This window comes from Pseudorca crassidens, chromosome 1 (assembly GCF_039906515.1).
Source record: "Pseudorca crassidens isolate mPseCra1 chromosome 1, mPseCra1.hap1, whole genome shotgun sequence".
Lineage (NCBI taxonomy): Eukaryota > Metazoa > Chordata > Mammalia > Artiodactyla > Delphinidae > Pseudorca > Pseudorca crassidens.
The window spans coordinates 185128118-185151473 of record NC_090296.1 but is presented as its reverse complement, the minus strand read 5'-3'; the positions used below and the strand labels follow the sequence as shown (position 1 = coordinate 185151473).

The 23356-nt window shown below is 40.8% G+C and overlaps 1 protein-coding gene across 2 annotated transcripts in view; it reads left to right on the top strand.

Annotated features, from left to right (window-relative positions):
* The window catches only part of DNAJC1 (DnaJ heat shock protein family (Hsp40) member C1), a 363633-nt gene that overhangs the window by 337753 nt on the left and 2524 nt on the right, over positions 1-23356 (top strand). For both annotated transcript variants that reach the window (XM_067702975.1, XM_067702972.1), the window contains 2 exons: positions 18863-18911; positions 20503-20933. In XM_067702975.1, the coding sequence (XP_067559076.1) occupies positions 18863-18911; positions 20503-20933 (480 nt within the window). The remainder of the gene's footprint in view (positions 1-18862; positions 18912-20502; positions 20934-23356) is intronic.

Sequence of the window (23356 nt, the reverse complement as noted above, 5' to 3'; positions counted from 1 at the left end):
AGCCTTCAGGGAGTCATAATCTTTTTGCAGTAGTAACATCAAAGACCACAGATCGCCATAACAAATATAATAATAATGAAAAAGTGTGAAATATTGTGAGAATTACCAAAATGTGACACAGAGACACAAAATGAGCAGATGCTACTGGGAGAATGGTGCCCACAGACTTTGTCAACAGAGTTGCCACAAACCTTCAACTTATAGAAACCGCAATCTGCCTGTGCAGTAAAAAAGTGGAACGATAGAAACAGCAAAAGAATCTGACACTGAGAACATTCTCCTTTAAGTGACACAAGAAGTGCGATCACAGTGCAGTACTTACCTCTACAGTGAGTAATGTTTACCATATCACAGTTATGTAAGATCTTACATAATGGCTATATTTTAAACATTTTATATACTTTCAGATGGTTTTTCAATTTTTAAAATCAACAGATTGTGGAAGACTATGGCAAGTTGTCCATCAAAATACGTTATCCCCTTTTCTAGTAATAGGGAAGGCAGGCACACATTTGCCCAGCAACACTGCACTTCCAAGCCCTCCAAGCTCTGCTATGGCTAGGTTACTAATTTCTTCTCAGAGGGACATAACTGAAGTAATGTGTGTCTCTAGGAGCTCTTGCTCACTTTTCCCTCCCACTGAACTGGAGTACCAATTTGCCTGCTGCTCAGCTGCGACCATGCAGGCAAAGACAGTTGCCCTAAAGAATGGCAGGGAAGCACAATGGAAAGAACACGAACATACGGAGTAAAATAAAAATTGTAAACAGTGACAAGCTCCATGAAGAAAAATAAAGCAGAGTAAGAGGTTAGAGACCTAACCTAGGGAGTGCAATTTCAAGTGGGATTCTGAGGAAAGTCCTCTCGAAGAGGTAACATTTGAGCAGAGGCACAAAGCAACTGAGGGAGCGAGGTTGTCTGAGAAAGCGTTCCAGGTGGAGAGAACAGCAGTTGCAAAGGCTTTGAGGCAAGAGCCTGCTTTGGGTGTGCAGAGTCCAGCAAAGAGGTCAATACGGCTGACGAGGAGTGAGCAGGGGGGATTACAGAAGATGAGGCCAAGAGATAGTGGAGGACCAGAACACCTAGGACCTCCTTGGTCAAGGTAAAGATTTTGGATTTTACTCTGAGTGAGACAGGAAAGCACCAGATTTTGAGCAAAGGAGTGCAAGATCTAAAAGGGTCATTCTGACTTCTCTGTGGAGAAGATGCTGTGGCAGGGCAAGTGTGGGAGCAGGAAGGCAGGCCAAGTAAGAGGCTATTTCAGTTGTCCCTGCAAAAGACAGTGGTGGTTTGGACCAGGGCTTATTGGTAGAGGTGGGAAAAAGAGGCTGAATTCAGGATATAATATACCAAAAGCCTGTTAGTTAATTATGTGTACTTGTAAGCATCAGAAGAACTGTGAACATACAGATGGCCAACAGGCACATGAAAAGACACTCAGTATCACTAATTATTAGAGAAACGCAAATCAAAACTACAATGAGGTATCACCTCACACTGGTCAGAATGGCCATCATTAAAAACTCTACAAATAATAAAAATGCTGGAGAGAGTGTGGAGAAAAGGGAACCCTCCTACACTGCTGGTGGGAATGTAAATTGGTGCAGCCACTATGGAGAACAGTATGGAGGTTCCTTAAAAAACTAAAAATAGAGCTACCATACGATCCAGCAGTCCCACTCCTGGGCATATATCCAGAACTGACAAAAACTCTAATTCGAAAAGATACATGCACCCCAGTGTTCATAGCAGCACTGTTTACAATAGCCAAGACATGGAAGCAACCTAAGTGTCCATTGACAGATGAATAGATAAAGATGTGGTATATGAACACAATGGAATGTTACCAGCCATGAAAAAGAATGAAATAATGCCATCTGCGGCAACATGGATGAGCCTAAAGATTATCATACTAGTGAAGTAAGTCAGAGAAAGACAAATATCATATATCACTTATATGTGGAATCTTAAAAAATTGTATAAATGAAGTTATTTACAAAACAGAAACAGACTCACAGACATAGATAACAAACTCATGGTTACCAAAGGAAATGGCAGGGGGGAGATAAATTAGGAGCTTGGGATTAACATATACACACTACTATATATAAAATAACCAACAAGGACCTACTGTATAGCACAGGGAACTATATTCAATATCCTGTAATAACCTATAATGGAAAAGAATCTGAAAAGTGTGTGTGTGTGTGTGTGTGTAACCAGGTCACTTTGCTGTACACCCAAAACCAACACAACATTGTAAATTTATACTTCAGTTTTTTTTAATGGTTAAAAAAAACAATGCTCAGAAAAAATATTTTAAAATTTCAAAAAAAGACTGTGAACAGAAATGCATGTTCTGGGTGTAGGGTACATGGCTTTTCATCAGAAGCCCTGGTTGTAAACTGACTCTTTTTTTTTTAAAGCTGTGTGCATGTATTACCTTGATTTTTAAAACTACTTTTAAAAATCTAAAGAAAAAATATTTTGTATCTTTCCATGTCAGTATATATAGGCCTACCTCGTTCTTTTTAATTTTTTTTTTATTATAAAAGCTTTACTGATTTACAGAAATAGAAAAAAAATCCTAAAATTTGTATGGAACCACAATGGACCCCCAAATAGCCAGAACAATCTGGATAGAGAACAAAGCTTGGAGGCATCACATGTCCTGTTTTCAAAATATGTTATTAAGCTATGGTAATCAAAACAGTAAGGTACTTGACAGCCGACAGCTAGGCTGGGAGGGCAGTAGGAACATTCAGCCTCTACTGAAACACTTGCCAGACCATCCCCTCACCGAAAACAGCTTTACTAGTAGAATTCTAGAGCCATCTATTAATATTTTTGCTTGTCTATATTCCCCCATCAAAGGGCCTTGAGGGCTAATTTGAATGTTCTAGCAAAGTAATAACAACTACTTGCAGACCCTTGTCCAGAGAATGTCCTTCTTTTATCTGGTTCAGTTGTCTTCTTCCACAGAGGACACAGCTTAAGGAGGGGCAAACAGAATAGTGGAGAGAGAGAAACAAGATATCCACCCAGCCTGTTTATACATCAATAGGGTGACAGGTATCACCAACAGATCTCTGTGACACACACTGGGGAAATCAAAGTACAAAGGGCTTGAATCTTTACTAAATTCACCTAGTTGGTGATTGGCAGTAACTCAGGTAAAGTAGTACAGAATTGGCCTTCATGAGAGGTGAGGCCAGACTCCCAAACTGTCAGTACACAAGCCTGTTTTGGATTGCTCTTTCCTTACTTTAGCCAACATTGATTTAGAAGTAAAAAACTTTTAAAGCAGTAAACAATGATTTTCTTTCTTATAAGCACAGTCCTAATTAATTGGAAGTCTGTTGAATGAGTATGCAAGGGAATAACCACGTTGGAAGCTCCTTGAGGTGGATAAGACTAGGTCTTATACATACACCACTGTCCTCAGTATAGTGATATGCTAAGTCAATACTTAATAAATCTTTGGTAATTCACCTAAATTGAAAGATAGTTCATTAATAATACCACATCTAGGGAATTCCCTGGCAGTCCAGTGGTTAGGACTCCGCACTCTCACTGCAGAGGGCCCGGGTTCAATCCCTGGTTGGGGAAATAAGATTCCACGTGCCACGTGGTGCAGCCAAAAAAATAATAATACTAAAATAATGTCACATCTAGTGAGTCACAGAATATTTGATTTAAAAAGAAACCATTAATGCAGTCTTTTGTTTTATGGATAAAGAAGTAAAGTGGAAAGAGAACAGAATTTAAAAGAAAACCTGGCTTTGGTGTCCTATGCTACCATTTTATGGGCTGTGTGATTTTGTAGGTCCCCATGTCACTCTGAGCTTCAGTTTCTTCGCCTGTGATATGAATTTCACGGGGTATCTGGCGGGTGAAATGTGATAGCGTCATGAAAATACTTTGTTATTATGAACCATTACACAATTGTAAATCACTATAATAATCACTTATTACAGATGTGCGTTCTAGAAAGAAATAAAAGTTCAAGGCCATGGGCTTCCCTGGTGGCGCAGTGGTTGAGAGTCCACCTGCTGATGCAGGGGACACGGATTCGTGCCCCGGTCCGGGAAGATCCCACATGCCGTGGAGTGGCTGGGCCCGTGAGCCATGGCCGCTGAGCCTGCGCATCCAGAGCCTGTGCTCCGCAACGGGAGAGGCCACAACAGTGAGAGGCCCGCGTACCGCAAAAAAAAAAAAAAAAAAAAGTTCAAGGCCACAGAGCTAGTTAATGGCAGCCTGGAACTAGAACCCAGATTGTTTGACTCTTATTTAAGCCACACTGTCCTCTTAGTTCAGCAAAGACTTGATTTTTACACCTTAACCCTGTGTGTAGGACAGCACTATTCTTTGTCAGCCATGCCCTAGATCAAATATCATCTTCAAAGTGAAATCTCTTGGTTTTCTGAGGTTCTGGGCCAAAGGAGGATAAATTTGAGAGCAAGGTATTTCATGTCCCAAGACACTGGCCAGTCCATGGGGCTGGAACTCCAGAGAGCTCCAAAAGCAGTTGCTTTCCTTTGAATATTTGAACCACAGAAATATTCAGCATTTCGTTAAGCTCTAACTGAACACTTGTTCATTTCCTCAGTGATTCATTCAAGCAAAGCATACTTGCAGATTGCATGAAAATTTTTCTATATATATCTCCCATTTACCATTCTTATATGTTTTCTCCTGGATCTTATTTAGTGTCCTATATTACTAATATATTGAGTTTGTAATTTGTACTCACTCATCAGAACCCTGTATCTTACCAAGAGGACAGTATCCACTTTAAAGTCTAGATCTAATTTACTAGTTACAGTGATATTCACTTTGAATACCATGGATGTTTTATTCATGAAGGAACTGGTTTCTCACAGTATAATCTGTGGTCTGGGTATAGCATCGTACTTTATGGTGGGATTTCTTTTATTACCCTGAATTATTTGCTTAACTCTGTCTTACGTATAGCTTAGAGATGCAGCGAGTCAATAGATGGTGACCCTTGAGCAGATGCTAATGTGCTAATGCAATGTAAAATTGCTTCCTTGTGCTAAAAATTTGGGTAACCCATTTAAAAAAGAGGAAAGTGGGTGAATGTATGTTGGCTTGTTGCAATATCTTGCTGATAGACTAAAAATATCTGCAAAACTACACTATTGTCTGTTGGCATAAGTATTTTCTCCCAGTAATTGGCCATCTACATTACTTACAGAGGTGATCAGGAAGTTAATGGAAGGCCCTCTTTGTCAATGATTAAGATGTACACTATTATTATTTCTTGTATTTTCTATCCAGACAGAGGATCCAGAGAAAAATTTAAAGACATTGGAGAAATAATAAGAATGAACAGCACTGCTCTCTACCAGCTGGAAACATTTTTCAGGTGGTTTATTTAATGTTCAGGTAACAGAGTGCCGTTTTTATTTGAAAACTACAGTAGCTCCTGGTTATAACGAGTGCTAGATTCAACAGAAAGTTGGCCAAAATTAAATACAACTGAATGAAAATACAGTTGATCCCTGAACAACATGACAGTTAGGGGCACCAGTCCCCCACACAGTTGAAAATCCACATATAACTTTACAGTCAACTGTGTATCCATAGTTCTGCCTCCTCAGATCCAACCAGCGGTGGATTGTGTAGTAGTTTAGTACATATTTATTGAAAAAAAAAAAAAACACGTAAGTGGGTCTGCTCAGTTCAAACCTGTGTTACTCAGGGTCCAACTGTAATGAACTTCACAGTTACATAATTTTTATTATTAGAATACTTAAAATATCATTAAGTCAGCCAGAATTTGAAAAATATGACTTGAGGTTATCACTAATAGCCAACATTTATTTTCTGAGTTATCTGAGGATGCCAGGAATATGAGTATACACTTTATATAGCTCAGAAAAATGGAAAACTCTTCTGTATGTTGAGTAGAAATGTGCCACTATATAACTATCCACTGATCCTAACTGTACCCTATGGAATACAGTTTTCATTTTGTTAATGAATTTTCCGTTACTTTCATCAGTGTTTTCACTGGAAGGAATGAAACCTATTTTAGGTTTCTTTCATTCACTCCACCCTAACCTATATATCCCAGATTTGCTCATAGAGCCCCCATTTCATAAGAATTTTAAAGATAGCTTTAGGTATAACTACATTAAGAAGAAGAATTATAAAAGTAGTTTCTGCTTGGAATCAGAACATGATGAAACAAATTTCCCTATAATTCTACAATCCATGTAACTGTTAATACACATGTGGGTAGTGTTATCCAAAAGCCCACCTAAGCCAGTAGCCCACAATATTATTTGTTCACATACTGAGGAAGAAGAGAAGTCTTGTCTGTATGGACCTATAGGTCTTCTCCCAAAAGGAGGCTAGAAAAAAGTCATAAATCTCCATTAAGCCAGACAGAGCCCATACCTTCTACAATTGCACATGATATAAAAGCAGAATGAGTAACTGAAAAATTCATTATAGAATAGGTGAGAAGTAATACTAAACATTCATGACTAAATTGGCACCCGTGTTATCCAAGTCATCTAGATCTATCAGAGAGAAATAAATTTGCTGATGAATATGTCACCTCCAATGTCATCTCTATTTGCAGATGACATGATATTACATATAGAGAACCCTAAAGACTCCACCGAAACTGTTAGAATTAATGAACTATTTCAGTAAAATCGTAAGCTACAAGATCAGTATACAGAAATCAGTTGTAACTCTGTACACCAACAACAAACTGTCAAAAAGAGAAATTAATTCCATTTACAATAGCATCAGAAAGAATAAAGTGCTAGTTTTACATTTAACCAAGAGGATGAATGATCTATACACTGAAAACTCTCAAGACACTCACGAAAGAAATTGAATGAGACACAAATAAATGGAAAGATATTTTGTGTTCATGACTGGAAGAATTTAATATTGTTAGAATGTCCATACCACCCAAAGCAATCTACAGATCCAGTGTAAACGCTCTCAAAATTCGAATGGCATTTTTCACTGAAATAAACAGTCTGAAAATGTGTATGGAACCACAAAAGATCCCAAATAGCCAAAGCAATCTTGAGAAGGAAGAACAACCTGGAGGGATCACATTTCTGATTTCAACTTTTAAAGTGATAGTAATCAAAACAGTATGGTACTGGCATTAAAAACAGAATAGAGAGACCAGAAATAAATCCACTGGTTTATTTTACTAGTACAGGCAACTAATTTTTGACAAAGCCAAGAATATACAATGAGAAAAGGATAGTCTCTTCAATAAATGGTGTTGGGAAAACTGGACAGCCACACGTAAAAGAATAAAACCAGGCTTCTATCTTGTACTGTACGCAAAAACTAACTCAAAATGGATTAAAGACTTGAACATGAGACCTGAAACCATAAAACTAGCAGAAAATATAGGGAGTAAGCCCCTTGACATTAGTCTTGGTGTTGATTTTTTTGGATTTGACACCAAAAGCAAAGGTAACAAAAGCAAAAATAAGTGGGACTACATCAAACTAAAAAGCTTCTGCACAGCGAGGGAACCATCAACAAAATGAAAACCTATGGAATGGGAGAAAACACTTGCAAAGGACACATCCAATAAGGGGTTAATATCCAAAATATATAAGGATCTCACACAACACAATACCAAAAAAAAAAAAATTCAATTTTAAAATGGGCAAAAGAGCTAAATAGACGTTTTTTCCAAAGAAGACCTATAAATGGCCAAGTATATGAAAAAGATGTTCAACATCAGTAATCATCAAGGAAATGCAAATCAAAACCACAATGAGATATCACCTCAAACCTGTTAGGATATCTGTTATGAAAAAGACGAGATAACATGCTGGTGAGGATGTGGAGAAAAGAAAACCCTTATAGACTTTTGGTGGGAACGTAAACTTGTACAGCCACGATGGAAAACAGTATGAAGGTTCCTCAAGAAATTAAAAATAGTACTACTGTATGATCCAGTAATCCCACTTCTGGGTATATATCCAAAGGCAACAAAATCATTATCTCCAAGAGATATCTGCACTCCCAATTTCATAGCAACAATATTCACCACAGCCAGTGTATGGAAACAACTTAAGTGTCCATCAACTGCTGGATGTATACAGAAAATGTGTTTATACACACACACACACACACACACAAAATGGAGTATTATTCAGCCAAAAAAAAGTAAAGCTTCATAGAAAAATTGTAGAAAAGTGGTTGCCAGGACTAGGAGATGGGGGAGATAGGGAGAGGTTGGTAAAAAGGTACAAACTTTCAGTTATAAGTTGAATAAGGTTTGAGGATCTAATGTATAACATAGTGACTACAGTTGACAACACTGTATTATAGAATTGAAGTTTGCTAAGAGAGAACTGAAATGTTCTCAACAACAAAAGTGAATATATGAGGTGATCGATATGTTAATTAACTTAATAGGGGGAATCCTTTTAAATGTATACATATATCATCATGTTGTTCGCTTTAAATATCTTACAATCTTATTTGTCAATTATACCTTTAAAAAAAAAAAAGCAAACTGACACCCATGTAATTGAAGTTATCTAGATCTATAGGAAAGAAATAGAATTGGTGGTGACCAATGCTCACTGAAGGATGACTTTCCTTTCCTGAAGTGGCATACTGCCATACTCAGAGACACCCTGGACAGTGAGCTTTATTATTAGACTGTCACTTATTTGGAAACTTCTTAATCTGCCTAGAATAATAAATGATCTGCTGAGGATGCCAAATTTGCCCCCAAAACAGAACTATTTTGCCATATACATGCCTTCTCCTGAGATGGAAACTAATGAAAAGAAGAGAAATTCTCAAGAAAAAAAGGATCACTTAGAGTTATCATTGTTATACAACCATCTCATGGCACCAGGAGATATGGACTTGGCAAAGAGGATAGAACATTAAAATAAATCTTGGACTACATAGAATTGGAAAGTTGACCAGTTGTGCTTTTTGCTTCTTTCTTATAGGTTCTAAGTTGCCTTTTTAAGTGAGAGAAAAGTTTGGCTCAAAGGTGACTATAGTGACATCCCATTCGTTTTATTATTTAGAACTGAGAATCTGAAAGACTCAGATTATAGCAGCTATTTGTTTTGTGTGGTATGGATAGGCCAGATTGTGACATATGCAGATGGTCCCCTACTTACAGTGGTTCAACTTAACTATTTTTCAACTTTATGATGGTGCGAAAGCAATACACCTTCAGTAGAAACCATACTTTGAATTCTGAATTTTGGTCTTTTCCTGGGTTAGTCGTATGCAGTACATACTCCTCGTGATGCTGGGCAGCGGCAGCAGCTGCAGCTCCCACTCAGCCAAGCGATTATGAGGGTGAACAACTGACACACTTACAACCATCCTTTTCCACTTTCTGTACAGTATTCAGTAAGTTATGTGAGATATTCAATACTTTATTATAAAATAGGCTTTGTGTTATATGACTTTGTCAAGTTTTAGGCTAATGTAAGTGTTCTGAGCATGTTTAAGGCAGGCTAGGCTAAAAGCTATGATGTTCAGTAGGCTAGGTGTATTGTAAGCATTTTCAACTCACTGAAACTTGTTGAAACTTTATTGGGCTGTAACTCCATCATAAGCTAAGGAAGACATGTACTGTATTCAGAATCCTCTGTCAGTACAAGGAATAACTAACCATGGATTCTCAAACCAACTCATGGATAATAACTCCTTCTCTAGGAGGAGTCCTCCAGGAGTCAGAATAAATATCACACATTGCCTTCAGAAACCATTCCTTCAAAGAAGCCACAATTTGATTTGATGTGATTGTAGAGCAGTTTATACCCTGGGGCATTTTGTAAACAATAAAGCGTCAGCCAGCAGTTAATGTAGTTTATTAATGGGTGTGGTTAGGTAAAGAGAGGAAGAGAGTCCTACAGATACCACTAGCATCCCAAGATGACTGGGGATACCCATACCTGCAGTACCTGAGGAGCGACATCAGAGGCTTAATGCTGTAGGGGGCAGAGGGGCATAGGCTTCGCTAAATCCAGCCATCCATTAAACAAGCATGCAAATAACAACGACAGACCCTAACTTGGGGAAGGGTGTGGCGAGAGAAAAATCACTAACCAGAATTGCTGCAATATATTATCTAAATGTTCAGTTTTGAACAAAAATAATGAGCCATGAAAAGAAACAGGAAAATATGACCCGTACATTAGAAAAACAGAAGGCAACAGAAGCTGCCGTATAAGAGTGACCAAATGTCAGATTTCACAGAAAAAGACTTCAAAGTAACCCTTGTAAATATGTTCACAGAACTGAAGGAAAGGATGATGAAAGAAACAAGGGAAGATATAATGACAGTGTTGCATCAGACAAATAATATCAATAAAGAGATAGAAATTATTTTAAAAGAAATAAAAGAACCAAGTGGAAATTCTGGAGTTAAAAAGTACAATAATTGAAATTTTAAAAATTCGGGCTTCCCTGGTGGCGCAGTGGTTGAGACTCCGCCTGCCGATGCAGGGGACACGGGTTCGTGCCCTGATCCGGGAAGATCCCACATGCCGTGGAGTGGCTGGGCCCGTGAGCCATGGCCGCTGAGCCTGCGCGTCCGGAGCCTGTGCTCCACAACGGGAGAGGCCACAACAGTGAGAGGCCCACTTACCGCAAAAAAAAAAAAAAAAAAAAAAAAATTCACTAGAGGACTTCCCTGGTGGCACAGTGGTTAAGAGTCTGCCTGCCAATGCAGGGGACAATGCAGGGTTCAAGCCCTGGTCCGGGAAGATCCCACATGACGCAGAGCAACTAAGCCCGTGTGCCACAACTACTGAGCCTGCGGTCTACATCCCGCGTGCCACAACTACTGAAGCCCGCATGCCTAGAGCCTGTGCTCTGCAACGAGAGAAGCCTGCACACCACAATGAAGAGTAGCCCCTGCTCACCACAGCCAGAGAAAGCCCGCACACAGCAACAAAGACCCAACACGGCCAGAGATAAATAAATAAATTCACTAGAGATGCTCCACAGAGAGTATTCAAGCTGAAGAACAGAGAGAAAAACAAAAGAGGAAGTGAACAGAGCCTCAGAGAAAAATGAGACACCATTAAGCACACCAACATACCCATAATGGGAGTTAGGAGAGGAGAGAGAGAAAGGAGGGGAAAAAAAATCCAAAGAATGGTGGGTGAAAATTTCCCAAATACATTGAAAAAAGCTAACCTATATACATCAGGAAACATGCTGAATTCTGAGTCGGATAAGCTCAAAGATATCCACAAAGGATGCATCATAATAAAAATGCTGAAAGTAAAAAATAAGGAGAAAACCTTGAAGGCAGCGAGAAGTGACTTGTGACTAACAGGGAACCCCCCCACACACACACACCCCAATACGATTAACAGCTTCTCAGCATAAACCACGTAGGCCAGGACAGTGGAATAACATATTCAGAGTACTCAAAGAAAAACTTGCCAACCAGAAATCCTACATCCAGCAAAGCTATTTATCAAAATGAATGCAAAATAAAACATTTTCAAGATAACAAAAACTGAAGTTCTTCAATCTGAAAACAAGTGACCTCAGATTGTAATTTGAATCCACATGAAAAAGAACACCAGTGAAGGTAATAAGGTAATTATGAAAGACAGTATTAATAAATGTTTTCTTCTTAACTGATTTAGAAAGCAATTGTATCAAATAATAGATATATGTTACTGTCAGACCTGTAACATATAGAAAGGTAGTATTTGTCTAATATATTTGCCAATAACAGCACAAAGGAGGTGGGTGGGAGCAAAGCTGTATGGGGCTGAGTAAACCATTACAGATGGTAAAGTAGTAATTATAAGAATATTACTGAGTTTGTAACATGAATAGATACAATATGTATAATGGCCATACTACAGTATGGGGGTAAAGGGAATAGCGCTAGGGAATTCCCTGGCAGTCCAGTGGTTAGGACTCCATGCTTTCACTTCCGAGGGCCTGGGTTCAATCCCTGGTCAGGGACCTAAGATCCCACAAGACACGCAGCATGGCCAAAAAATGGTTGGGGTTGGGGCTGGGGTCGGGGGCCAAGGGATAGAGCTATACTGAAGTAACATTTCTGTATATCACTGGAATTAAGGTAGTATAAATCTGAAGCTGACTGTCATAAGATGTATATGGTAAACCCTAGAGCAACCTCTTAAAAAAAACAAAACTCAATATAGTAAAAAAAAAAAAAAAAAAAACAAAATCATTAATTAAAATGCTACATTAGAAAATACTCACTTATGCAAAAGAAAACAATAATAGAGGAATAGAGGAACAAAAAAGACATTAAAAGTTAAAAGAAATCAAATTCAACTATATCAACAACACTAAATGTGAATGGATTAAACAATCCAATCAAAAGAGAGATTATCCGACACGATAAAAAAAATCATGATTCATCTCTATGTGGTCTATGGGAGACACACTTTAGATTCACAAATAGAAATAAAATGAAAGTAAAAGGATAGAAAAAAGATAATCATGCAAATAGCAATTGTAAGAAAGCTGGAGTGGCTATACAAATATTAGATTAAGTAGACTTTAAAACAAAAAAATTACTAGAGATAAAGAGGAACATTTTATAATAATTAAAAGGCCAGTCCAGGAAAATATAACAGTGAAAATCATGTGCATCTAATAACAGAGCACCAAAATACTTTTAGCAAAAATTGAGATGGATGAAAAGAGAAACAGATGATTCAACAATAAGAGTTGGAAACCTCAATGCCTCCACTTTTCAATAATGGATAAAACAACTAGACAGAAGATTAACAAGGAAAAATGGAATGATAATAAACCAGCTAGACCTAACAGACATCTCTATAACACCTCATCCAACAAAAACAGAATATACATTCTTCAAGTAAACTGAAATATATTCCAAGATAGACCATGTGCTAGGCCATCAAACAACCTCAATAAGTTTAAAAGGATAGAAATAATACAAATATATTCTCTGATCCCAAAGGAATGAGATTAGAAATCAGTGTCAGGGAAGAAATTGGGAAAATCAACAAATATGTCTAAATTAAACCGCAGACTCCTAAACAACAAATGAATCAAAGAAGAAATTCCAAGGGGAATGAAAATTCTTAAAGACAAATGAAAAATGAAGACACAACACACCAAAATTTAAGAAATTCAGCTAATGTAATTCGTAGAGGGAAATTTATAGCTGTAAATGCCTTTATTAAGAAAGAAGGCCTCAAACCAATAATTCAATCTTCCACATTAAGACAATGGGAAAATGACAACCTAAACTTAAAGGAAGGAGAAGAAAGGAAATAAAAAAGTAGAGCAGAAATGAATGAAATAAGACTAGAAAAGAAATAGAGAAAAGTCAATGAATCCAAAAGCTGATTCTTTGAAAATATCAATAAAATTGACAGACATTTAACTAGGCTGACAAAAAAGAAAAAGGACTCAATACAGTCAGAAATGAAAAAGGAGATCACTACCAACCTTACAGAAATAAAAAGGACTGTAAAGGAATACTGTGAACAAATGTGTGCCAAGAAGTTAGATACCTGTTTTTCTAATAGATATAAATGAAATCAACAAATTCCTAGAAAGACATAAACTACTAAAACTGAATCAAGTTTAGAAGAAATAGACAATCGAAATAGGCCTATAACAAGTGAAGAGATCGAATTAGTAATTAAAAAAAAAAAAAAAACTATTCAAAAAGAAAAGCCCAGGGCTTCCCTGGTGGCGCAGTAGTTGAGAGTTCACCTGCCGATGCAGGGGATGCGGGTTCGTGCCCCGGTCTGGGAAGATCCCACATGCCGCGGAGCGGCTGGGCCCGTGAGCCATGGCCGCTGAGCCTGCGCGTCCGGAGCCTGTGCTACGCAACGGGAGAGGCCACAACAGTCAGAGGCCCGTGTACTGCAAAAAAAAAAAAAAAAAGAAAAAAGAAAAGCCCAGGCTCAGATGGCTTCACTGCTGAACTCTACCAAACATTTAAAGAAGAATGAATACCAAAACTTCACAAATCTTCCCCAAAATAGAAAAGGATGAATACTTCCCAACACATTTTGTGAAGCCAGTATTACTCTAATACCAAACCAAAGACATGAGAAGAAAACTACATACTAATAGTTCATATGAATATGGATGCAAAAATTCTCAACAAAATACAGCGAACCAAATCCAGTAACTTATAAAAATAATTATATACCCTAATCAAGTGGGTTTTATCCCAAGAATGCAAAGTTGATTCAATATCTGCAAATCAATTAATGTAAATTAATCATATCAATAGAGTTAAAAAACAAGATCTCAATAGGAGCATTTAACAAATCCAACATCCTTCCATGATAGAAACACTCAACAAATTAGGAATAAGAGGGAAGTGCCTCAACCTGATAAAGAACATCTACTAAAATCCCACAGTTAATATCATGCTTATTGGTGAAAGAGGGGATGTTTTCCTGCTAAGATAAAGAACAAGACAATAATGTCTGCTCTCACCACTTCTATTCAACATTATATGAGGTTCTAGCCAGGGCTGTTAGCTGAGAAAAAGAAATAAGATTGAAAAGGAAGAAGTAAACTGTCCCTATTTGCTAATGACATGATTTTATGTATACAAAATACTAAGTAATTAACTAAAAAACTATTGGAATTAGTACATCAAGATTGCAGTAAACATAAATATACAAAAATGTTTTAGTTTTATATACCTACAATGAACAACCTGAAAATGAAATAAAGAAAATAATTGCACTCACAATAGCATCAAAAAGAATAAAATACTTGGGAATAAATTTAACAAAAAATACAAACTTTAAAAACTACAAAACATTGTTGAAAGAAATTGAAGAAGATCAAAATAAGTGGAAAAATATCTCCTGTTCATGGATCAGAAGATTTAACATTGTTAAGATTGCAATATTCCCCTAAATGTAAGAGCTAAAACTATAAAACTCTTAGAAGAAAACAGAAGGGTAAATCTTCATGACCTTGAATTTGGCAAAAGGATTCTTAGATAGGACACCAAAAGTCCAAGCAACTAAAAAAAAAAAGAAAGAAAGAAAAAAAATGTGTATGTCATCAAAATTTAAAACTTTTGTGCTTCACAGGACACCACTAAGCGGGAAAAGACAACCCACAGAATGGGAGAAAATATTTGCAAATCATTTATTTGATGAAGGACTTGTATCCAGAATATATAAAGAGCCCTTACAACTCAATGATAAAGACAAATCACCCAAATAAAAAATGAGCAAAGGATCTGAATACACATTTATCCAAAGAAGATATACAAATAGCCAATAAACATGAAAAAAATTGTTCAGTATCACTAGTCATTTGGGAAATGCAAATTAAAACCACAAGATACCACTTCACATCCACTAGGATGTGGGATAATACAAAAAGTTGGGTAATAACAAGTTTTAGGAAAGATGTAAAGAAATCAGAAGACTCATACACTGCTGATGTGAATGTAAAATGTTGCAGCCATATTGGAAAACAGTACAACAGTTCCTCAAAAAGTTAAACACGGCTACCATATAACTCCTCAGTTCCACTCCTAGGTATATACCCAAGAGAAACGAAAACATATGCCCACACAAAAACTTATACACGAATGTTTATAGCAGCATTATTTATAATAGCCAAAAGATGGAAGCAATACGAATGTTTATCACCTGATAAATGGATAAACAAAATGTGGTATATCCATACAATGGAATACTGTTCTGCAATAAAAAGGAATAAAGTACTGATATACGCTACAACTTGGATGAACCTGGAAAACGTTACCCTAAGTGAAAGAAGCCAGCCACAAAAATCCACATATTGTATGATTCCATTCATATGGAAGTCCAGAACAGAGAAATCTGTAGAGACAGGGATTTGTAGTTGCTTATTGCTTGATGAGGGATGGGGTGGGATAAGGAGGATGGAGAATGATAGCTAAAGGATATGGGGGTTCTTTTCAAAGTGATGAAAATGTTCTCAAGTTGGCCACAATGATGGCTGCACATATCTGAATTTAGTAAAAACCACTGAATTATACACTTTAAGTGGATGAATTGTATAGTATATGAATTGTATCTCAGTTAAGCTGTTTCTTAAGAAACAGAACAAGGGAGGTCTTTGTGTACTATTCTGGAATAATCTCCAAAATATTTTGTTAAATAACAAGAGGCAGGAGAAAAAAAAGAATTATTCCATATCCTATATGTAGGTTGTGTATCCTATAGTTACATGAATCTATAAATGTGTTAAAACTCATAGAACTGTGCAACAGAAGAGGAAAAGGTAATTTTATTGTATTATGATGTAAAAATATAGAATCTTTAAAAATACAGTAGAAATTGAGAGAGGAGAGGTATTGTCACCAGACTTGGTAGTCCTGGTGGTGGGCATCTGGGAAGTCTTCAAGAAGAAAGTCACACTTGCAAGTATTTCGAAGGATGACTTGGCTCTGGACGGATAGATATTTAAGGAGAGGTTTGATGAAGAAAAGAAAATCATTTAAGACAAATGTTAACAATGGCCAAGAGTACAGAGCAGAGAATTTCTGACCATCTGGAGAGCATTAATTGTTTAGTTCGCTGAAAGGAAGGATGCACACAGGAAAGAAAATAGATCAGACTGTGGATTTCCTTGTGTGTCAGGTTAAGAATTGAACACTTTGTTGTATGGTCATTGATGAGCCATGAAAGGTATCTGATCAGAACTCTGCCTTGGGGATATTATTCCATGGGAACTGCTAATAAATAAGTTGTAGACCAGTTAGAAGGCTGTTATATTAATTCAGTCAGAGAATGAAGGACTAATACAGGTGGTGGAGATCTGAGAGAGATGGGAACACATGGGGTCAGTATTGTGAAGAACGTGGCAGCTGGTTGGGGAGGGAGAAAAAAGTCCAAAAATTGGTTCTTTGGTTTTGCCCCTACGTGACTGGGATGATAGTACTGTTAGGAAAAGGAAGGGGGGAAAGCAGAGAAGTTGATGAGTTTAGGTTGGGAGTTGTTTAGTTTCAGGAGCTAGGAGACGTCTAAATAAGACACTTAACGGCAGTTACAGAGGGAAGCCCCACGGTATGGTCGGCACCACACCTGCAAATTCAACCAACCTCGGATGGAAAATATTTGGGGGGTGGGGGGGAATCCAGAAAGTTGTAAAAAGCAAAACACGTATTTGCCTCACAGTGGCAACCATTTACATAGCATTTAGATTGTATCAGGTATTGTAAGTAATGCAGAGGTGATTCAAAATGTACAAGAGCATATGTGTAGGTTATATAAAATGTGGGAAAGATATATGGCGGTGCAATCAGAAATTTGAGTTGGGAAAGTTGGAAGTCAGGGAAGCTCATGTTGGATAACTTCAAGTTTTTTCCCATAAAATACAAAGCAAGGTCATCTACAGAGAGGGAATAAAATTGAAGAGTGTTTCTAAGCAGCTTTAAATATTTTCTCTAATTCTGCCCTTTTGCATGAATGGAAAACAAATGATCCACATCAATTATAATAGGTAATTATAAGCCTTTAACATTTGCTAGGTATCATGCTAAGAGCTTATTTCAAACTTAAAACATCCCTACCAGACAAAAGGTATTAGCAGTTTTATCCACATATTACAGAGGGTAATACATGAGAGAGAGAGAGAGAGGATTGGAAATAGCTCAAGGTTACCCAGCTAATCAGAGGTGGAACCAAAACTGAATATGAGCTCTAACTCCGAGCTCTGAGGATGTTAGAGCATGCTTTCTGAGGTTTTCCTTTCAAATTTCATTAAAGCAGCAAAATGTTTGTTCAAGAATTTACACGGATTAAGGGGATAGAATACAAAGTATGTATTCCATGTATACAATGAAATGTAATTTTAATATAATTTTAATAAAGTTAACCTTTTAAATGGAGAAGGGATGGCTTGTTTAATAAGTGCATTGGGGCAGTTAACTATCCAACTTTAATTTTTTTAAATTAATTTTGATCTCCTGTTTATATATAATAGAAATCAGAACAGTGGTTGTCTATGGCAGGGTAGAGATGGATTTAGGGGAACAGGGAACTTTCTAGGATAACAGGAATTTTCTGTAATTTGATTAGAATGTAGGTTGCATGGGGGTTTTTTGGTCAAAACTCATTGAAATGTACATTTAAAAATCTGTACATTCCACTCTATGTAAATTTTATCTCAGTTTTAAAAAGGGAAATCTATCTAGACCTCCAATACATCATTAAATTAAAAAAAGCAAGCTAAAGGGTGAGACGTACAATATAATACCATTTATACAGAAGAAAGAAAACATTATTTCTGTGGATCCACACTTGTGTATGTAAATGTCTCTTGGGTCTTGGGTCCATCTACTGCTCCACCAAGAGGTCCTTCTGCTAGTGTCAGTCTTGGTGCTCTTAGGGTTTCTTTCTGGGATACGAAGAAAAGACTTTTGTATTATAACATCGTTAGCTTGAGAGTAAATTTCCCCATTGTTCATAATACCCCTATGGTATAATATTCTCCAGTGAAGAAAGATACTCTTTCAGGAAATTCTAACTAAAAAACACGACGTGTTTGTATAGTGATTCTGGAAACTAGTACATCTTCACAGGCAGCCTTGTATAATGGGGCTGTAATCAGGTGATCTGAATTCTTGTTCTGACTCTGCCACTTGATTAGATGGATATTTTGGAGTAATTCATTTAATCTCTCTGGGCTTCAGTTTCCATGTTGGTTAAGAAAATGGACTGAACTGATGACTGAGGGTCCATCCAGGCCTAAGATTCAGTAAACTCTGTTCCTTCACACGGACCTTCTATGAAAGAGGTCACTTGACCTACAGTAGACGTATGGAAAGTCAGATTTTTTCTGCTTTTATATTTTGAAACAGGTGACAACCAAAGCCAAGCAACTGAAGGATTCAGTTACCTGCTCCCCAGGTGAGTCAGCACCCACTCCATCCCATTAATCTAAAGCCGTGCCTTCAAAATAAATCCCTTTTTATAATAACTTGTTTTGCCCAATGGACTCTACTGGTCATCTCTGTGAAAGGGATCGAATTACAAGCACCCACAAGCCAATGCAGCCCTGCACACACAGTGGTGCTAAGATGTACTCAATAAGTTTGAAGAACTGTAAAAACCTTGTTCTTCTCTAGTATTGGGGGGAGGGGGGCATGCAGGGGAAAGCCAGTCTGCGCCATTTCCCCACACTGTGCACCATTGCCACCACACACACAAAGCGTCCTTTGGGACAGGCCAAGCAGCTTCTCCAAGAATCTATGTTTCTCAAAATCCATTTCCTCCAGGGACTTCCCTGGCGGTGCAGCAGTTACACGAGTTCAAGCCCTGGTCTGGGAAGATCCCATGTGCCACGGAGCAACTAAGCCCGTGCACCACAACTACTGAGCCCACATACCATAGCTACTGAAGCCCCGTTCTCCGCAACGAGAAGCCACCACAGTGAGAAGCCCACGCACCACAACGAAGAGCAGCCCCTCCTCTCCACAACTAGAGAAAGCCGGCGCAGCAACGAAGTCCCAACGCAGCCAAAAATAATTTTTAAAAAAAAAAAAAATCCATTTCCTCCAAGACTAAGTGGAATTTTGTTCAAGTCCCCATACTTTTTGCTCGGAACCAAGAAGACAATACCTCCTAAACCTTCCAACTCCACTTAAATACAGGTCCCTGCACTCGATGTAACCTACTAGGGACCAGCAAACCCTGAGATCTCGAAACGTCTCCCCTGGAGAGGACGGGGCGTGCGGTTCTGCGGTCTCCAGCGAGGAGGGCATTTCCAGACTGCTCTCCTACCAGCGCGGCTGTTGGTCTGTGTGGAGGCCCAAGCGCGCAACGTGCTTCTGTGAAAGACGCTCCCCTCCAACACAGTCTCCAGAAACCTGCTCCTGAAAAGGCGGTGGGGCACAGACAGATCTTTCTAGAGCACAGGAGGGGTCGGGAGTGTGTGAGCAGGGCGGGAAAGGCGTGGCTGAACACACCCGTGGGTGGCACGAGGAGTGTGCTTTCCTGTCAAGCGAGGCATCGCAGTGGCACAGGAAGCAGCTTGGCTGGGAGGGGCGGTGGGGGGCGGTCCCCCGTGCAGGGTTAGCCCAGCGGGAGGTCTGACGGATTCACTGTACTTGCGCTCGCGGAACTAATAACAACCCTAGATTCTGAAGAACATCTTTCCATACCTCGAGAGTAGCCGCTTATCCCCTCTCTAAGAGACCTTCTCATCCTCTGATCGCAACCTGGCCCTGGGAGGCCCCCGAAGTCCTCAGAGCGGTGGAAGGACAAAGGCTTGGAATCAGACAGAAGTGGGTTCAGATCCCACCTCTGCTGCTTCTGAGACTGACTTCCCTCCTCTGTGCAGTTGGGGTCACGATGGCTGTCTTTATAGAATAGTGTGAACATTAAGTATACAATACATGCAAAATGCCCAGCGCACTGTCTGCTGTGGTGAAGGCAGCTGTCCTGACTCTTGTCACCGGAACTGACCTTGCCCTTCCCCTCCGTGTGTCCTTTCTCACAGGGATGGTCAGACTCTCCGAACTCAGATCCACAGCCCAGAACTCCCGGCCCCCCAAGGCTGCCACCACCTTGCCGGACGACATCATCACTCAGCGGGAGGAGGCCAAGCAGGCTGGGGAGCTGGAGGAGGAGGACGGCGAGGAGGAGGCCGATCCGGAGGCCGCGGAGGAGAGCTGGCCTCGGAGGCGGAGGCCAGCCCGGCCGCCCGAGCCGGAGGAGAAGGTCCGGGGAAAGAGGCAGAAGGACTTCGACATGTCGGAACCGCACGAGTCCAGCGACGATGAGAGCCAGAAGAGAGAGCGAGCGCGAGCCACGGAGGAGCCCTGGACTCAGAGCCAACAGAAGCTTCTGGAGTTAGCATTACAGCAGTACCCAAAGGGATCCTCTGACCGCTGGGATAAAATCGCCAAGTGTGTCCCGTCCAAGAGTAAGGTGGGTGACGCCGGGAAGGAAGGCCTCCGAGCGGGTCTAGATCACACGGACGCGGCCGCAGCGGGTCCACCGGCTTTCCCTCCTCCTACGCGTCTTTCTATCCGCCTCATCTCTTACCTGCCAGTTACCTTCCACTAGATGTCTCCCGAGAGCCTGTGAATCTGCACTCGACTGCTTAGTGTAAATGAGGTCAAGATTCCAAGCTGAATCGTTATACAGACCAGTTATGTTTTCTCAGCGAAAACCCCACGCATAGATCATAACCTGCCCCCACAGCAATCCCGCCAACCTTCTGGAGCGTTCGCTCGGCGGGGGCGGGGCGGGGACGGCCGGGCAGCATCCTTGTCGCTGCGAGGGCCGCGCAGGGCCAGGCCTCCCTCGCAGGCGGAGGCTCCCTTCGGCCAGCAAGGAGAAGGTTTCCCACAGAATCACGAGCCCCTCCAGCGCTTCACAGCTCTTTAACCCGGGGAACACGTGTGGCGGCCGGCGTCGCCATGGTCACCAGTTCTGCCGTGTAACTTGTCTAGTCTCAGCGGTGGCATCTGTGGACCAAAGGCTGGAAGTGGTGTTGGGGGCGGGGTCAGGGAGAGGTTGCCCTCAGGATCAGGATCCAGCTTGTCCTCTGTAGCCCTTTCCTCCCAGTGTACAGCTTTTAGTGTCTGTTTAAACACATCTGCAGAGAGTTCCCAAATGCCAACTCAGATAGGAGGGAAGGGGGCAGCCCCTGTGGGAAGTCAGGCCCTGTCCGGCCTCTGTCTTCTGCTCCGACAGTTGGGAGCTGCAGAGCCTCCGGTGTGATGTTTTCAACCCAAGCCTTTCCTGATACAGCCTCCTGGGCGTCTTTCCTCGTAGCCATACCCTTCGTCTGAGGCACCAGGAACACCGAGAAATCAAAAGAGCCAGTCTCCTTTGCCTTCTCTGCCCATCACTCAGTAGCCTGTGGGCACACTGATGTTCATTTACATTCCTTTTTTTTTTTAATTGAAATTCGATGTCGGAAAATCTAGCTCGTGGCCATGGATGTCCCCGTGCGTACAAGTCTAGTTATCTATCACCTACTTTAAAATGAGGAAGTTGAGAATTCCCGGGGAGAAAAATAAACCATTAGCAGTTGATCTATTTGAGAAACACAGATCCTCCCAGTCCCTCCAACTGGTTTGCCAGAAGTAATTATTTTCCCTGAATTTCTTTAGCATCTGTCGGGACACAGGCATTTACATGTGTGATGAATTGACACTGGCTTAAAATGAAGGAGCTGGAACCGTGGATTCCTGCGGACAGCACACTCAGAAACTCATTGCCTTGGGGGCTGGAAACCTTCCTGGTTCAGGGAGGAATGAGCAGCATGGTTTATTATCCTGCAGGTGTTCCCCTTACGCCTCCACATCAGAACCAGGTCCAGGGGAGGTTGCCTGCTGGCTCGCCCGCTACAGGGCGACTCCCTGGAAGTGGCCTGCAAGCCGCTGGGAGCCCTGGGCCTGAAGGAGGAGCCTCTGCCTGAGGCCCACACGGGGCTGGGCTGGGCCGCCCACCCTGGCAGGCCTGCTGCTCAGAGCCCAGGGTCCCCGCATCCCCCCACAGAGCACTGGGCCGGCCGGGCAGCTTGGCTGTTAGGGAAAGGGTGACACTTTAGGCAGGTGGCCCTTGGGGGTGCGGAAGAGGCACTTATTAGAAGATTCTCTCAGAACACTACTAGGCCAAAACTCCAGGAAGAGAACGAACACTCGTTCTCTGTCCAGGGCCTCTGATAAAGTCGTCTGCTGTGGAGCACAAACCAGTTCACGTGTGACCGTAAGTTAGTGAAGGCTTACAGTGCCTTTGGGGTGTTTTTGAACAGAAACAGAAATGGATTCTGGAAGATACCTTGTGATAAACAAGAGAGCAATGAGGCCCTTCCCCTGCTTCATTAGGGGTCCTCACCCCAAGGGGTGACAGCGACAGGCAGCTGGCGTCTGAAGCTACTAGTTCTGTAGCCTGACTGGAAGGCTGGGAGACCTCGGCGGGGCTGGTACGAGCCGGAGGAAGAGCGGGGCACACTCCCCGTAGTAGCCTGTGGGGCTGGGCCGACGTGGCCCTACCGCAGGAAGGTCCCAGGGGCCCCCAGGGAGAGGCAAAGCATAATGAGAATGACGTTGTGGATGCCTGGCCTCAAGGCTTTTCGTTTCTCTGAAGTAATGTGTTGTGATGAAACGGTGAAATGTTAAAATGTTAAGTACCACTGGTGAGTCGAAAGTCACCATCACAGTAACCAAAGTCTCCATCCCACAGACAGCAGCCACCAGCCCCTCCCCCAGGGTGCACATCACACCTCCCGCCCGGGCACCCCGGGAATTCCAGGTGGACAGGACAGCCCTTGGTCAGCGCTGGGCACGGCAGGCTCACCCCACGAGGGTCACTCTGATTGTAACTGTCAACTCTCTGTC